Raw genomic sequence first — 16,144 nt, forward strand, 5'->3', positions numbered from 1 at the left:
ACTACTTCCTCCGTTTCAGTTTACAAGTCCTACGCGTATACCTAGGTTGTCAATTTTATCACCCTAATATAAACTATATAACACAAAAATTATACCGTTTGAAAATAGAACATCTAAAGTTTATATTGGTATAGTTTTTGTAATATATGACTTGTATTTGGTTGGTCAAATTGATGACTTAGGGGTACGCGCACGCCCTGTAAACTGAGAGAGGGAGTATCTGTTTAATTAATTAATTATAAAAATAATTAACTGCCTACCTAATTCTCTACATGCCTACTTAACTGCCAACCAAGCCAATTAATTATCCGCCAAATTGGAAAAAACAATCCCTACTTCTAATATTTGTAGGCATAATTAACTATCGACCTAATTAATGAATTGCATTAATGACTCGGTTTTCAAATTGATTCAAGGCAAAAAAAAAATCCTATTTAAATGAACCTAATTAATTGCATATGTAATTAACTATCTAGCTAATTAATTGCATTAATGCTTTAATTTCTAAATTGATTCAACATTTGATTTCCAAATTATTTTTGCATGAATGACTGCTATGAATAACGACTACGTAAATATTTCCTTTGATAATAGGGATATTACACATTTCACGCACCTCTTGTATTGTTTGATTGAGTCTTTGTGGTAACGCTTTTGCAGTAGATTCAATTTTACAAGGCCTATCGTGTATTATATGACACATTTTCTTAACGAATTTCTTGACACTTAAATGGCCCCACTTGATTTGAGAATGTAGTCTGTTTGGCTCTCTATATGACTAATGAGAAATATAATATGATCATGTACACGAACGCCTATGCGTGGCGGTCCGACAACCCACTTGCCGCCACGGCCATCCTCGACACTGTGCTCCATGCCCTGGATTCTCGAGCATCGTGCTGGCGTTAGGTCCAACCACGACGTCCTCCATGGTGTCACCATGGCGTACCTCCAAGGGGCGCGCGAATGCGACCCACCAACTCCCCTTTTTTTTGAACATCAGTATAGACGTAAGTGCTCATACATACGCGCATATACTCACCCATATGACCGCGCGCACACACACGCCCTACCCCTATGAGCACCTCCGAGAGAGTGAGGCGGCATGTCATCTTGAAATTTACGAAGTCACCTTAGGCGCCTCGTCGTCGACGGGAACGTCTCCTCCCACTGAAAGCGCATCGCCGAAAAATCCTGAAATAAATCCAGGAATAATGCGAGCACCAGGACTTGAACCCTGGTGGGCTGGGGATACCACTATCCCTCTAACCATCCAACCATAGGTTGGTTCGTCCAACTCCCCTTTAATAGTAGAGACATATGTGATTTTCTAAGATCAAAATATATGTGTGATTTGGTACGATAAGAAAAAAGATATGTTATTTTTTTATATTAGAAAAGTTTTCATTGTCACATAATAGTAGAGATAATAATAGTAATAAATGGTATAGTGTGGGGGGGTTAGGATTTTTTTAAGGAATATCTGATTTTTGGAGAAGGTTATCGAGAAAAATATTATGTCTATCTTTTAGGAAGGTGATCTCACATATATGGTGTAATCTCTGGATTCTTAATTATATATTATTTATGTGATTAAATTGAATCGGCACCTACCAAAGCAAGCACGAAACAAGATCTCGCGATTTAATGGGAGGGAGAAACAATCTAGTGAAAGGGTGGTGGGAGGCGAGGTGAAAATAAACCTGACAAAAATAAACTGGTGAGGAGAAGCTACCGACTCCCCCTTTTGTAGTAGAGATTTTCGTTGTCACATAATAATAATAATAATAATAATAATAATAATAATATAATAATATAATAATATAATATAATAATAATAATAATAATAATAATAATAATAATAATAATAATAATAAATGGTATAGTATGCGAGATTAGGAATTTTTATTGAGGAATATCTGATTTTTTGGAAGGTTATCGAGAAAAATATTATGTCTATCTTTTAGGAAGGTGATCTCGTTTATATGGTGTAATCTCTGGATTCTTAATTACATATTATTTCCGTGATTGAATTGAATCGGCACCTGCCAGAGCAAACATGAAACAATATCTCACCGGTTTAATGGGAGGGAGAAAAATCTAGTGAAAGGGTGGTGGGAGGTGAGGCGAAATTAAACTAGGCAAAAATAAACCGGTGAGAAGAAGCTACCAACTCCCGCTTTAGCAGTAGAGATTTCACGAGCTCAGAAATGTTCGGAACTTTGTATGGTATCTTCATTGGACACTTGTAGGGTGTTGTAAAAATTTAAAATTGTTACGACAAAAACTTGATGTACATCGTGTACAAACAGGACACTCATGCCTGAAGTAGCTTTACATGTGGCGGGCACTTCCATGTACCCGCCACTGCTAACTTCTGGATTTTTTTTGCGCGGGTCACCACATTTTATCTATGGCGAGCATAAGTATTGTCTGCCACTGCTAACTTCTGGATATATAAAATTTATTGACGCGGGTCTCCCCAATTTATCTGTGGCGGGCGTAGCTAGGGCCCGCCACTGATACCCTCCGTACCTTCCTTGCCCGTCAGTGCTCACCTTCATTACGGCAATTTTTGGGGAGTTCACTTGTGGCGGGTTTTTATACTCACCCGCCACTGCTAGGCTAACAACAGTGGCGGGTACATTTTGCTACCCGCCACCGCCGCGTTTCCAAAGTAGCAATGGCGAGTGACTGCATATGCCCGCCACTAATTTTAGGCCATCTATAATCCTTTTCCCAGTAGTGAATAGCCAGATTAAGCCCCTTCCACGACATGCTAGAGGGGCAACACGAATGCATCCTCATCAGACCGATGGGTTTCGACATGTGTCCAGCGGGTCACACTTATTAGTTTGACGTGGCGTACTCGTCCGGGCATGATCGGGCCTCCTCATATCTGTCCGAGATATGAACTGGATATGGAGGTGCCGGTTAGCCAGGACATATATGGCCGGTCTGAGGAGCCCGGATGGGTCACGACTCTTTGACCTGTCACTCACCAGACCGTTCTCCCAAAAGTATGGGCCATTTGAGGGGAGGGAAACTTTTGGTCTATGGATGTATATACACCCTATATGGGAAAAACAGAAATTAAATTAAAACTCAATAAATTCTGAAAATATTTTTAAATAAACTTGACCTTCCATTGTACTGGTAAAGGAAATTCCACAAAAATATCTCGTTGACTTCTTTTAAAAAATAAAAAGAATTGATCAAAATAGTGTGAATAGTGAGCTATAACAGGAAATAAATTTTGTTTTTTGCCCTGAAGTCAATGCTGGTTTTTTATTGGTAAAAAATTATATACTGCTAGTGCAAAAGAAAATCAAGTTTATTGTAAAAAAAACTTTCAAAGTTTTTTGACTTTTTCTTGATTTTTTTCATATGGTATGTATGTACACCCGAAAATCAAAGGGTATTTCTCGTATTTGTGGAGCCTGGACTTTTTTTGAACATATTACAAACGCAAGCGCTCATATACACACGCATACACTCATCCCTATGAACGCACACACGCACACCCTACCCCTATGAGCATATCGGAAAGACTGAGCCGGCATATCATCTTGAAATTTACGAAGTTACCGTAGGCACCTCGTCGTCGACGGGAACATCTCCCTTCACTGAATGTGCATCGCCGGAAATCTTAAAATAAATCCAAGAATAAATACAAGCATCAGGATTTAAACCCTGATGGGCTGGAGATACCACAGTCTCTCTAACCATACAACCACATGTTAGTTCACAAATGCTCTGAGCAACTGATTAGGCCCAGTTCGCTATAGAGCATTTCTTCCAAACTGGAAATACAGAGCCTTCCAGGGGTCACCATGCATGGCTAGCCGGATCTTTTTTGGCACGAATAAATGGCCGAAGTTATTTTCTGCGTGAGCGTGATTACACGTGACAGCTCACACTTAAAGTTATTTCGTTTCAATTTTCCTCGTTCTCGTAGAGCAGTACAGCTGGCTATCGAGTACCGGGCCCGCTTTCCTCTTTCTGCATGGGCTGCGGGAGCCGTTCCAGCGAACGTGGAGGAGCCGCCCGACGCCCGACGGTTCTTCGACTCCTCCCTCCCCACGCTGCTCTTCCTCTCCGCCAACTCCCCACACCACACCACGCCACACCAAATCCCCAGTCTTAAATCAGTTGCGCCCATCGTCAGCGGCGCCGGCGACTGGACACGGCAACTCCCGGCCGCCACCTTCCGCCGAATCATCTCCCGTCGCGGGGTCCGGCGGCGGCGGCGGCGGCTCCGCACGGGCTCGGATCGGTTTCACCTTTTCTCGGTAAGGAACCCTAGCTTCCTTTGGCTACATCTAGTCAGATTGCCTACGTGCTTACTTCCGGAGAGCGCAAATCGATCTCGATCGGTGTCAGTTAGGATGAACGGTTTGGGGTTCAACTGAACCCACGTCCCCGCACACTAAATCCACCCATCCTGTCCAAGAACAAAAAAGCACCCGTGAATGGCGTGGAACATACGTGGCTTCCAAGTAGAAACGAATCATATTCTTACGATTTGTGTGTGCTGCACTCCTGTTCAAAAATCCAGAACCCCGTTTTGAGAATTTCTGGTGGTACAACTAGGGTTCAGCAAATTAGTGGAGTACCTTTACTTTTGTTGTCCTGGTTCCTTTGAGTGATTAGGATGGTTTGCCGCCCCTATACTGCATTGTGTATGTCTTTCAGTCTTTATACTTCTTTTTACAAAGTTCGACATAAGACATTTGGGGTGAATGATGGTTTGCCTCCTTTGGATTGGTTACGTCGTTGTACAAATAGTCATTTCATTTGCCTTTATGTGTAGGATTTTTTTTTATGTCTGGACGTTTCCATTTGCATGTACGAGTTTCTCTTCTAGGCTATATATATACGTGAGCTGGAGCTGCCATTTTATCCCAATACTTTTCTGAAATAGCAAAAAACTAAAGCAACTTACTCTTGAGGACGTCAGGTTAGCAGGTTGCATATTGTTCTTGTATTGCCATCTTAGTGTTGCGATTTTTGTGACAGCCCACAGTTTCTGATTATACTTCACTTATAATTTTAAGACTTTGGACGCATATCTGTTAATTCTCATAATATCTCATCGTATTCTTCTACATTTCTATAGGGACCTGTTCCTGAAAATCCCAATTAAAAGCAACCCAAGGTCCTAGTGTTCCAGTGAATATGTTCAATTTGAACATTTATAAATGGTTTAACAAATGTAAACCTATTTCTTATGTAGGATACGTGTTTATTTTGTAATTGATTGCCAGTAGATTGCCAAACATGGTGATGTCTCTAGACAATTTAAGGGGCTTTGCATTAGCCACATCATCAAGTGCTTTTATCGGATCTAGCTTTGTGATCAAGAAAATTGGCCTGAAGAAAGCTGGGGACGTTGGGGTAAGAGCAGGTTGTGCCTCCCTCCTATATCTATTTCAATGTTTTTTTATCGCATACAAGGTGATTTAAAGATAAAGTTTTAATATTTCTTCTGCATTTAATCCATTAATAATTTAATCTATGCTTTTTACCCTCATGATTTATAGGTTCTGGAGGCTACTCATACTTGTATGAACCGTTATGGTGGATAGGAATGGTAACTAGTAAGTATCACTTACATTGAGTTGGTTTTTTTATACGGTGGCGTTACAGCAAAGGCACTCAGTAAAGATACTAACCCAATTGTCTTTTCTTTGTGGGGCAATACCCCACAAAAAAAACGACTTTTGTTGCCACACAAATATCTTCGAATAGATGTGTAGTTTGGTAGTTTTTACATCGGGCATTAGATGTCAGGTACGGATAGTGTCCGTGCTTGTACCATTGATGAGAAGAAGGATGGATCACCTCCTCACAATACTAGAACACAGGAACCTAGTTTTACTATAGTTTTATTTGGAATGAACAATATTTTCTAGTAATGTTTATCGCTCTATTATTTCTTGCAGTGATTCTGGGTGAGGTGGCCAATTTTGCAGCATATGCATTTGCGCCAGCAATACTTGTTACTCCTCTGGGAGCATTGAGCATCATATTTAGGTTTTCCACATGCCATCCTTTCTAAGCCATAATTCTGGTGAACTGATAGTAGAATGTTCCCTTAATTCTCTTTTGTTCATGCAGCGCAGTGCTAGCACACTTCATTTTGAATGAGAGGTTGCATATGTTTGGCGTGGTTGGTTGTGCATTATGTGTTGTTGGTTCAATTGATATAGTTTTGCATGCCCCGATGGAAAGAAAGATTGATTCAGTTAGCGAAATATGGCAACTCGCAACTGAACCAGGTATCTCTTTTCAAGTCCTTAAATAGTTCTAGCTGCCATTTCTCATAGTTTTCCCTTTAAATGAATGTTAATTGTGACCATGTGTCCTTAATAATATAGTTTGCTTTATAACCAATTTACCATCAATGCTAGTTTGAAATGCATTGTTCGGTTAACAACAGATGCAATAATATTTTCTAACTCTCACCAGAGTTTTCCAGTTAGTTTCATATTTTTCCCAAGTAGGGCTCAAGAATATCTTGTCTATATAATTCAACGAAAAGAATATCCTTCTGTTAGCCGCTCCTTTTGTGCTTGGTCCCTTGTAGTGTTTGCTATTGTTCATTCTTTTAATGGATGGCAGTACTACTTCCTTGGCTTTAAAAAACAAAATGCTACATACAGGAATCAGTTTCTAAGTTAACAGTTTCGATTTCGTTACTTGTTTCTGTGGACAAAACATGCTGTGTCATTCTACTAGATTTAATACCATCTATGTTTATATGCACTATATCTGTGGGAATACTTCCATAAAAAGTATATGGTGTTACACCACCAAGAAAGTATCTGAGGGAAGTTGTTTCCCTTTGTGCAACACTCTTTTATGTTTGTGGTTATGTTTTCTATCCCACTTTTTCAGTATAATATTTATGTTATCAAATCCATTTTTGACATGCAACTATAATCTGTATTTGCAGGTTTCATAGTATATTCTTGCTTGGCTGTAGCTCTTGCACTTGTTTTAATGTTCTGGGTTGTTCACCATACCGAGCAAAGGAAAATGCTCGCATATGTTGCAATATGTTCACTTTTCGGGTCTCTTACGGTAGGTTTACAATACATCATACCAGGACTTGAGTTGTTCAAATTAATTTAGAACGCCCTGATGAAGTGCTATATTTGGAACAGGTTATCAGTGTTAAAGCAGTGGCCATTGCCTTAAAGCTCTCATTTAACGGAGTGAACCAATTTGTCTACATCCAAACGTGGTTCTTTATTTCTGTTGTGATTATATGCTGTTTAGTGCAGCTGAATTATTTAAACAAGGTAAGCTCTCCCGTCATATTCAATCAACTGAAGTATACTGCCATACATATAAATTGCATTAGTTCGGGGCCTAACCTACAGTATTCCGCAAAAACAATTGATATGGAATTGCCAATATTTTTGTCACTAGAACAACTACAGACAAACCGAAGGATGCAAGCAGGCATTCCATAAAGCCCACATACAAGTATATCAAAAGTCAGTCCTATGTGAATCTAAAATAAAAGTTACACTAGTTTGACTTTTATTATACTTGTATATGCTGGTTTATTTAGGCTCCTGCTTGCATCCCAAACTACATGAATGTGCAATGGTTGTAATTCCCATGGTAATATGTCTGTTAACAAAGGATGATTGCCAATTGCCATTCATCCAGGACATTTTCTGAGAAGTAAAGTTTGATGGTTAGCAATCTTTTTAAGCATATCTACAATCTCAGACATCGATTTTGGAGTTCTCCTGTTTGTAAAATGGTAATTACTTGGAAAGTAGTACTGTACTGATGAGTGTACAAGTACTGTACTTCTTTTAAGGGAAGTACAAGTAGTGTACTGAACCTTGCACTTTGCGGCAACAGTTTTGTGACAAATCCCATCTCTGAATGGTGTGCACAATATACTGCTCTGACCTCGTCTGAAATATCTCATTGCAGACGTCTAAGCGTTCTAAAGTTTGTGTTGCATAAAAGAAATGACTATAGAACATACTAATTTGAGTTAAAACTTTTTTAGCACACATTTGTGAGCTACTCCTTCCGTAAAGAAATAAAAGAGCGTTTGGATCACTACTTTAGTGATCCAAACGCTCTTATATTTCTTTACAGAGGAAGTAGAAGTTTTCATAGCTTCTTTAGCGCTTGTGATGAAAGGCTTAGTGCTTCTGTAAGAATCTCACAAGTTCCTACTTGCTTTAGTTTTACATTTGCTGATATATGTCAGTAATTTGCATCTTTCGAGCACGGCGTTATGATATATTTGCAACAACAACTATTCCCTTGTGTTATTTTCAGGCCTTGGATTCATTCAATACAGCTGTGGTCGCACCTGTATATTATGTGATGTTCACCACTCTTACTATTCTTGCGAACATGATCATGTACAAGGTGATGCACATATCGTTTCCTTTGTAGTTTCATGAATGCAATAGCTTTTAGCAGTTTCATGAATGCAATATTTTCTAGTTAGGCATTTTCCCGTTTCATGAAGACAAGATATGGAAGTTTCACATGAATTCCTATTTGAAAATGTGTTCACTACGATACTACCTAATCATTCTGAAATGCAGCACTATGAACTAGTGATATTGACTCGAAATTCCATTCTAAATCCTCTATCATATTAAGGACTTGAATACATTATTACGTATTATTGACTTATGAATACGACAGGGATAGCATTTGATGGTTGTACTTTACTATTGCAGGACTGGGACTCTCAGAATGCAACACAGATAGCAAGTGAGGTGTGTGGGTTCGTGACGATTGTTGCGGGGACATTTCTTCTGCACAAGACCAGAGATATGGGGAACACACAACCTGACTCAGATTCTCTGAGAGCGGACTGTGAACTCCAGGAGCATAGCTAGTCACACTCTCCTGTTGAATATCTAACATATCAAAACACATACTCTTGTTGAACATCTAACATAGAGATCTCCCTAACATATACCGGAACTTTTGGAATCTCAGTCACATGCATCAATTGCAGCTTCACTTATAGGATTATTTGCTCTAATGATACTGGTTTAGCACATTGACAATTAAGGATCTACATATATGTGTTTTTATAAGCTTTATAGGAATCGTTGCTGTAATGTTAAGTTGTTAATTATGCCAAGAGTTGACGTTTTATCAGTTTAGGGAAACACTTATATTCCGTTGTAGTTGTAAGTATAATTGATGATATTCGACCGTAATGTGTCACTAAATTCGGGATGTTAACATCGGGGTAGTAATTCTGATGCAAAATATACTTATGGAACTACAGAGGCAGGAGTTAAGTGGAGTTTTTGCTTGTTTAGAAGCAACCATCAACCATGCGAATCATGCATCATTTATAGTACATTAGTTTTTCCTTTCTTTTGCGGGAAGCATACACATTGTGATAAAGCAAACATTTATTTACCTAGCACATGCCATCAATATGTAGTCACCTTTTCCCCCTACTCTCTTCTTTTGCCTATGAAGTTCTGTTCTCTAGATTCGTTCTGAGATAATGTAACTCTAGACAAAGAGTTAATAGCAGAAACATATCGAATTGTCTTTAGGACAAGTATATCTGTGTATTAAAGGTTAATAGCAGAAACATTAAGAAAAGCTCGGGGTATGGATAAATAAGATTTATGACAGATACCAATTTATGTTGGTCATCTTTAACAATATAGTATCATAGTTTACATATACTGTTGGAGTATATTTTCTTAATAATTTGTTTGTTTATGTCTTTAGATCATGTGGTTTTTCAGTGTGCATGACAATGCCATACCGGCCCAAATGGCCGAGAGACTATGACATGCAATTAAACTAGAAGCTATATAGAAAGTTATTTTAAGAGTTTAAGCGGAGCTACCCTTTGGGGGTCACCCGTGGCTAGCTGATTTAGGTTTCATGTGGGGCGCTCATATGGGACCTACATTGCCATTATCTCCCCATGACCATGAGAGCCTTGCCTCGTCTTCTTCCAGCCTTCCACAATTCTCCCCATCTTCTTGATGGAATCTCCCACCTTGCCCCTCATGCGCCATCGTATTACATGTAGGAGGAATTGATGCACCACCCTCTTGTCGTCACTGCCATTTTCAACCACGATCACCGCCTCTCCTCGTCTTCTCCTTTCTTATCTATGCAAGGACCATGACACTATCATCGTCCCACCACAACACTTTTGGAGGAACTATCACGCTCATCGTCATTGCCACAACGCTACTTTTGTCAATGTCATTGTCAACTGTGTTGACACCTCTTCTCATTTCCCTCCTTCTCTACCTTGAGACTACCTCGACGGGGTGACCTCATGATGCCATCCATGCGTTCAAGAACTCAATGTCAGGAGGGCTTTAGAGCATAGTTGGACATCACAATGGTGCATGGTTGACTTCTCTAGTGTGAGGAGCGACGGCTATGTTTTTGCGGCCTTCTAATTATCCCTTCTTTTGTTTGTATATGGTTGTTTTGATGGGATGAAATACGAAGTTACGATTTTGCAGAAGTCGACGTTTGTGCAATGGAAGCTAAATTTAGAGGATGTTATACTTTTTGGTGAGACATGTGCTGAAATGTTTTCCGAAGCTTGACGTAGTGAAATCTCTATTTCGAAAGTTGGGGCCTATGTTTCCGAAGCATGCTAATTCTATCAAAGGCTTTGCTTAGATCAACGGAAGTCGGTGCATAGAAGTTTTGCTGTGATTTGGAAATCGAAAGGAGAAGGAGATGCAAGAAGACGTGTTGACAAAGAACTGAGAAGGGAGTTTTCATGACCATGATATTGATTGTCGTACAGAATTCACATTGTGTGTGTGTGGGGGGGGGTGGCTTTTGTGCTCTTAGGGCATCCCCAACACTAACCCGCAAATTTGCTCTGGCATCAGTCCGCGGAGGGGGGGGGGACCAATCCGTGGACATGGATGTGGGAACTGGCCATCCAACACTGCCCGCATACATTCGACCCCAAATTTTTTAGGTCTCCACATTCAAATAGCTGCATATATAGTCTAAAATAGTTCAAATGTTCAAATGTAGTAGTAGTTTTAATTAAAAAAAAGTTTAAATATTACACTCCAACATTGTTGTCCCCCTTAACCGCCCACAGATGCTCAATGAGATCTTCTTTCAGTTACTCGTGAGTTGCTCGATGTTGAATTTGTTGATGCCTTTGACAAACTCTTCAAATGTGGCCGGATTTTGGTCGGGAAGTTTGATAGGATCACCCATGTTCTCAAATTCAAGATTTGCGGCAACATCCTCACCCTCACCCTCCACGATCATGTTGTGAATGGTCACACAACAGGTCATCACTTACCACAAGGTCTCCGGATCCCATTGTTTAGCAGGTCCATGAACAACTGCAAAACATTCCTGCAGAACTCCAAAATCCTTCTCAACATCCTTTCTAGTTGCTTCTTGTCTTTGGGCAAAGTGAAACTTTTTCTGACCAACTAGGCTAGAGATGGTGTTCACAAAGGTAGCACAAGGAGGATAGATACCATCAAACAAATAGTAGCCCATTTGTACTCATGCCCATTTGACAGTATAGTGGCAAGGAGGAGCTTTTCTTCCAGCCAGCCTACCAAACAATGGTGATCGTTGCAGCACATTGATGTCATTGTGAGACCCAGGCATGCCAAAGAAAAGCGTGCCAAATCCAAAGATCTTGTGATGCAACCGCTTCAAAAATAATGGTGGGCTTCTTAATATGATCCTGATATTGCCCTTATAAGCTTTTGGTTAGTTATTCCATTTTCAATGCATGCAATCAAGTGATCCTAGCAAACCTGGCCACCCTCTTGCTTTTGAGATTGCCAAGAGCCTCTCAATGTCTGCCACAGTTGATTCTCTCATGTACTGAGGTCCAAACACCTCGACCACGACACTTGCAAACCTGACCATGGCATCTCTGCACGTGCTCTCGGACATTCGTAGGTACTCGTCCCATGAAATAGCGGCGGCACCATATGCAAGCATCCACAGTGCTGTTGTGCACTTATGGTAATCACATAAACCAATCCTTCCCATGGCGTCCTTCTTAAAGATGAAGTAGTCATCAAAGGACCAGACGCCATGGTAGAGACGATCGAAGACATGTTTGCACATCCGGAAGTGCCGACAAAAATTGTCAGTGAAGGGGGCATCGGGGGCAAAGTAGTCGTCCATCAGCATCAAAATGGCTACGCGATGACCCTCGATCAATCAAAACATGCTCCTCCGCACGCTCCGCGTATGCAAGAACCACCTGCATCATCGATGTCTCATCCATGTAGTCCTCCTCGTCGGACGAGTCAGACGACTCAACACAGTGCCCGTATATGTACTCCAAATCCGAGTCTATTGCTTCAAAGAAGAAGGGACAAAAAATTTAGCTCGAGCAATTTACCGAACAGTTGCTAGACATGGTGAGCATTGTGCAAGCGAATGGTACATGTGCGGTGGTCAAAGGAGATGTGTGGAACGACGGTGGAGGAGGAGCGGCGTGGAGCCTGGGTGTATCGTTGGAGGAGACGGACTCGACGTCAAGTAGGGATGTGGTGTGGCGGGCGGGGAGGCAAGAGAGAAAAACTAAAGGAGAGAAAATGGGAGGATGGAGGCGCGGGGCCCGGGAGGCGTTTTGCATGGGCTGGGAGTGTCGGAGTCCTACGTGGCTGCTACCCGGCCTCCCGCACCCCCCCCCCCCCAGTTTGTCTTGAGTTTGCCGGAAAAAGTACGTCTGGACCGCTCGGCGGACCGATATAGGCCCGCGTTGGATGGGTACACATGTCTGGACTGCACAGTTGCGAGCGGTTTGAGGGTCCATTTTGGAGATGCCCTTACTCGCCAATTAACTGCTTCCAGGCTCATGATACAGAGACATCTGATTTACGTCCGGCCATTGGAGCGGTCGTTTTGTTCACATGTTCTTTTGCATTTGTCTTTCTCTTACACCAATGTTTGCTTTCGCCCCCTTCCACTCCCGGCCTCACCTGATGATGATTTAAGAAATATTAAGCTTTTTGAAATTTGTATGTCAATTATACTACGAAAAAGTTGAAATTGTCGACAAATTTGATTATGAACATACAACTTTTGAACTCCCACTAAGATCACATTCAAACGTCCTCCGAAAGTCCATAGTACTCCCTTCGATCCCATTTACTCTGCGTATAACTTTATGCCAAAATATCCGCAATATTCTGTGTGTTCAGATCTTGAGCATATTCTTTCTAGAAATACCGTTCCACCTCCGCTTCGCCTCATAGGCTAGCGCCATGGCGTGCAGGTTGTGTCAGAGAGACAACCATGCAGAAAGAGCATCCGCGCATGCAGGCGTGCGTGGGTAGGGGAGAACGAAGAGGACAGGGGCGGAGAGCCAATGGCTGCATGGGGCATTTATAGCTGGTGCTTCTCCCGTCCATGCGCGCAGGGGCATCTACATCCACAAAGCAGGCTGTTGTTTATGCGCAAGGAAAAAAGAATCGGAGGGAGTACTACTAAGTGTTATATAGTCACGTGTTAAATTTTCATATTAAATGAGAGTAACGAAAGATATAAAGTTACATATGGAACAAAGAGATGGAGTGAGGCTATTTGGAGCTCGGGCTCTGGAAAATGACTCAAAAAATATAATTGAAAGTCCCAAATGAAATTTGAAATATATCAGTATATGAACTGAAATTTGAAATGTATTCTACGTAAGTGCAAAAATTCATTAAGACATAGTACTTTAACATGTGAGGTACATAAGGTACATATTTATTTTACGATTTGTAATAGCAAACATACAGATATGCTCATAAGTATACTAAAACAAAAAAAAATGTATTACATGAAAATTTAGACACATACAGATGACATCCTCGTGTACACATGATTTACTTTTCTCTCAGATTATTTGGACACTTACAAAATTTTACGTAGTTTCGTGTTCATATTATGAGACGAGCAATTACTTGTAGTAGTAATTTACGTGTGAGCACGTTTGTAGAGTATGCCTTTCTGCATTCTGAAACGAGGCCACTTTTAAAACCCGAGCACCGAAACACACCGAGCAAACCACCAAAGGTTCACACCACACCAGGACTGACTCGACAGTACGCGCTCTCCAAGCGCGCACACGTACGTGCTCGCTAGCCGGCCGGACATGGAGCCCACCGTGCGCGACGTCCTGGCCTTCCACCGCGTCGACCGCGCCGCCTACGAGCACCTCGTCTCGCTCGGCGCCGGCCGGCAGCCCGCCCGCGACGCCGTCGCGCTCCTCATGTGGGTGCACCACAGCGTGGGCGTCGACGCGATCGCCAGCGTGTGCCACGAGGTCCGCACCCCGGCCGACGCCGTGCGGCTCGTCTCCGACGCCCTCGCCGTCCTGCACGGCATCGCCTGGCCGCGGCCGCACCGTCGTCAGGGCGGCGGGATGCCGCTCGTGTGCGGCGGCTGCGGAGGGGCAGTGGCCGCGGACGCGCGCCCGTTCCTGGCCGGGCTGGTCCCGGGCGGCGGCGAGCCGCGCGCGCGGCGTGGCGTGGCGGGCGTCCTGCGGGGCGTCGGGGCGCTGGTGTTCGACGACCGGCTGCAGGCGCTGCTGCGGCGGCACGAGAAGGAGGGCGGCGCAGTCCCGGCGGAGCTGGCGGCGCCGTACCGGCCCGGCGACGCCGACGAGGAGGGCGAGGGCGGGCGGTCGCTGTTCATCACGTTCTCCAAGGGGTTCCCATTAACGCGCGAGGAGATCAGTGCCTACTTCACAGAGTACGTAGCTCCCAAATCCCGAAGCAAAGCAAAGCAAAGCCCCCGACTAATCATAGACTTTTGCATGCATGCACTCCTTTGACTGCTCCGTTGCACACATACTCCTACTACTACATGCATTTATGGCTTTTCTTAACGATGAAAACATGTTTTATTACTCCACAAAACGCTGTTACTGTGTCTTCACACAGTTACTCCGTGGTTTTAGCTGTTTCATTGGGTTGGCGAGCCGTAGGATGAATTCGTAGCCTGCAGCGTAGGAGGAGTCTCCTTCCTTTCCCCTGTTATTTTCTGGTCTTGCCCTCTGTCGTGTCAGGTGCTTTGCGCGAGGCCACAAGAGCCAAGGCAGAGCTGTCGCGGAGCGGATGAGCTGGTATCGTATCGTAGGGGCAGTATACGTAGCCTGTACAGCTGCTTTGACTCGGTCGCATCGTCAAAAGCAAAACTTTGCCTTCCGGTTTTGGAAGTTTTGTTGCGCTGCTTTTGGTTTTGGAGGCCTGGTGGCCTGCCTTCTTTTCGGTCACAGCTAGCTAGCCTGCCGCGGCAGCAACAGCAGCAATCCTGTGAGACGTGCCCGCTGCTGCTCGATGCAGTACAGTACGCACCACTTTTAACGTCACCCTGATGATTGATCGACCGATCATTGTCCACCATTCTGCTAAACATTATTACTGTATGTATGTATTAACCATGTATGTATGTATTGGTGCAGGAGGTGGGGCGAGGGGTGCGTGGAGAGCGTGATGATCGAGAGGGCGCCGCCGCTGGGGGAGCCGCCGAGGTACGGCAGGGTCGCGTTCCGGTGGGCGTCCGTGGCGGAGGCGGTGCTGGGCGGCCAGCGCCTCGTGAAGCTGCTCGTCAACGGGCGGCAGCTCTGGGCGCGCAAGTACGTCCCCAAGCCACACCAACCACCACTAAGCTAGCTCCCTCCATGGATTCACCCTACACATGCAGCATACACGCACGCACCGCCCGGCAACATACGGCTCACCAAACTAGCTAGCTACACGGACAGCACACGGAAGGAACACCTAAGTGTTCACCTCTCTTTTTGAAACTCAAAGCTTACTACTGTAGTTGGTACATTATTAATACCGAAGTAATCTATTCATCTTATGTACTCCCTCCGTTCCTAAATATAAGTCTTTTTAGACATTTCAAATAAATTACAACATACGGATGTATCTAGACATATTTTAGAGTGTGTATTCACTCATTTTACTCCGTATGTAGTCACTTGTTGGCATCTTTAAAAAGACTTACATTTAGGAACGGAGGGAGTAGCACTCACTTTTATATAGTACTCCCTCCGTAAAGAAATATAAGAACGTTTAGTGATCTAAATGCTCTTATATTTCTTTACGGAGGGAGTATCTTGGTACCAACTGACATGGTAAAACAACAAAGCATA

General features: G+C 42.9%; 2 protein-coding genes across 2 annotated transcripts; one reads left to right on the forward strand and one right to left on the reverse strand.

Moving 5' to 3' along the window:
- Positions 1–4,008: 4,008 nt before the first annotated feature.
- On the forward strand, positions 4,009–9,119 carry LOC109783309 (probable magnesium transporter NIPA2). Its single transcript, XM_020341922.4, has 9 exons — positions 4,009–4,292; positions 5,237–5,407; positions 5,544–5,600; positions 5,946–6,036; positions 6,121–6,281; positions 6,959–7,086; positions 7,170–7,307; positions 8,317–8,409; positions 8,730–9,119. The coding sequence occupies exons 2-9, from the start codon at positions 5,281–5,283 to the stop codon at positions 8,889–8,891; spliced, it is 957 nt and encodes a 318-aa protein (XP_020197511.1). The 5' UTR covers positions 4,009–4,292; positions 5,237–5,280; the 3' UTR covers positions 8,892–9,119.
- A 348-nt stretch (positions 9,120–9,467) lies between these two features.
- On the reverse strand, positions 9,468–12,174 carry LOC141041014 (uncharacterized). Its single transcript, XM_073507127.1, has 2 exons — positions 11,796–12,174; positions 9,468–9,583 (listed from the first exon to the last, which is right to left on the reverse strand). Exons 1-2 carry the CDS (start codon positions 12,172–12,174, stop codon positions 9,468–9,470), a joined length of 495 nt encoding a protein of 164 aa, XP_073363228.1.
- Positions 12,175–16,144: the final 3,970 nt, after the last annotated feature.

This window comes from Aegilops tauschii, chromosome 2 (genome assembly GCF_002575655.3).
Source record: "Aegilops tauschii subsp. strangulata cultivar AL8/78 chromosome 2, Aet v6.0, whole genome shotgun sequence".
NCBI classification, from domain to species: domain Eukaryota; kingdom Viridiplantae; phylum Streptophyta; class Magnoliopsida; order Poales; family Poaceae; genus Aegilops; species Aegilops tauschii.

Bases quoted from the DNA above. Each gene is read 5' to 3' on its own strand.
- LOC109783309 (XM_020341922.4), top strand. From the start codon at position 5,281: ATGGTGATGTCTCTAGACAATTTAAGGGGCTTTGCATTAGCCACATCA. The intron at 7,087-7,169 runs GTAGGTTTACAA...TATTTGGAACAG, and splicing joins CACTTTTCGGGTCTCTTACG to GTTATCAGTGTTAAAGCAGT. The intron at 7,308-8,316 runs GTAAGCTCTCCC...TGTTATTTTCAG, and splicing joins AGCTGAATTATTTAAACAAG to GCCTTGGATTCATTCAATAC.
- LOC141041014 (XM_073507127.1), bottom strand. From the start codon at position 12,174: ATGGACGACTACTTTGCCCCCGATGCCCCCTTCACTGACAATTTTTGT. The intron at 9,584-11,795 runs GTTTGCTAGGAT...TTTAATACACAG, and splicing joins AAAAGCAAGAGGGTGGCCAG to ATATACTTGTCCTAAAGACA.